Genomic DNA, 1,086 nt, shown 5'->3' with positions numbered 1-1,086 from the left:
CACCTCCCCACCCCACCCCCCCTTGTCTGCATAGTGGTGCCCCTTGAAATGGGAGAGAAACCAGACCATGGCTCTGGGCCTGGGCCCTGGGAGGGGCTGGGGCATCACTGCTGACGCAGGAGCAAATGGTAATGTCACAGTGTGATGAGCTTTCTGGGTGGGGATCTTTATTTAGCATAGGTACAACACCAGAATTCTTCACAATAAACACATGGCCAAACAGGAGAGGGAGAAGCTCTTCTGGGAAACTACAGCATCGGGCAGAAATACCGAACCTCTCATCTGTACACACATCACAGTGACTGACCCACACACAAGGAATAAAAGTCTCTGCCACTGAGGTGTGTTTTGGGTGCTCCCAACAGTGGGGACCAAGCACCGACCTTTCAGATTCATCCATTGCCTCATCCTGGTTTCCTATGGCCCCAGCTCTGGTCCTTCCCACCCATGCAGGACCTTGGACAAGGTCCTACCTCGACCTGTAATGCATGAACCTGTCTCTGCTCTGGGCAGGAATCCCTATGCCCCTCAGGAGGCTCAGCCAGAGCCTGGCCCTGCCTCTTGGAAGGTGCTTTCAGCACTAAAAGGACCTCTTGTAAATAGAGGAAACCTCTCCCAGACCCCTCATCTCCCCTTAACCCGTGCCAGCTCTGTCAGTGAGCCCCCAGGCCAGCCCCCCTGGCCCAAGCCAGTCCTGCTTCTCAAATGTACCCTATATTCAGGGAGGGTTTTGCTTTCCTCAGAGTCGCCAGCTTCTGCAATGTCTCTTCATTTAATCCAGATTCCTTCAGCCTTCAGAGAGGAGAAGAGAAAGGTTAAACCCCCCAAGTTATTGACTGTTGACTGTGATGTCGCGCAGCCAAAAACAAGACAAAGAGCAGCCAGTGGGGGGGCTCTCTGGTGTTCTCTGGCCCCTGTCCTAGATGAGAGTGTGAGGGAGACTGAGGCCAGGGTTGGCCCATGGACCCCCCCCCAAGGTGGGCAGCCACAGCTCCGCCAAGGCACAGGGCCCCCGGCAGGGTCCTGCCCTGGCAGCCAGAGCTGGGCTCCATGGCCCCACGTGGCTGGGGCAAGGCAACCCCCGCC

The 1,086-nt window shown here is 56.5% G+C and overlaps 1 protein-coding gene across 1 annotated transcript in view; it reads right to left on the bottom strand.

Moving 5' to 3' along the window:
- Positions 1–400: 400 nt before the first annotated feature.
- The window catches only part of LOC118451982 (ribonuclease inhibitor-like), a 4,155-nt gene continuing 3,469 nt past the window's right edge, over positions 401–1,086 (bottom strand). The window contains exon 4 of the mRNA XM_035891356.1: positions 401–792. Coding sequence (XP_035747249.1) covers positions 702–792 — 91 coding nt within the window. The 3' untranslated portion in view covers positions 401–701. The remainder of the gene's footprint in view (positions 793–1,086) is intronic.

The sequence above is a fragment of the Egretta garzetta genome, unplaced genomic scaffold, assembly GCF_000687185.1.
Source record: "Egretta garzetta isolate BGI_Z169 unplaced genomic scaffold, ASM68718v1 scaffold923, whole genome shotgun sequence".
Classification (NCBI taxonomy): domain Eukaryota; kingdom Metazoa; phylum Chordata; class Aves; order Pelecaniformes; family Ardeidae; genus Egretta; species Egretta garzetta.
The sequence above is the reverse complement of the archived record's forward strand: the minus strand, read 5'-3'. Positions and strand labels throughout refer to the sequence as shown.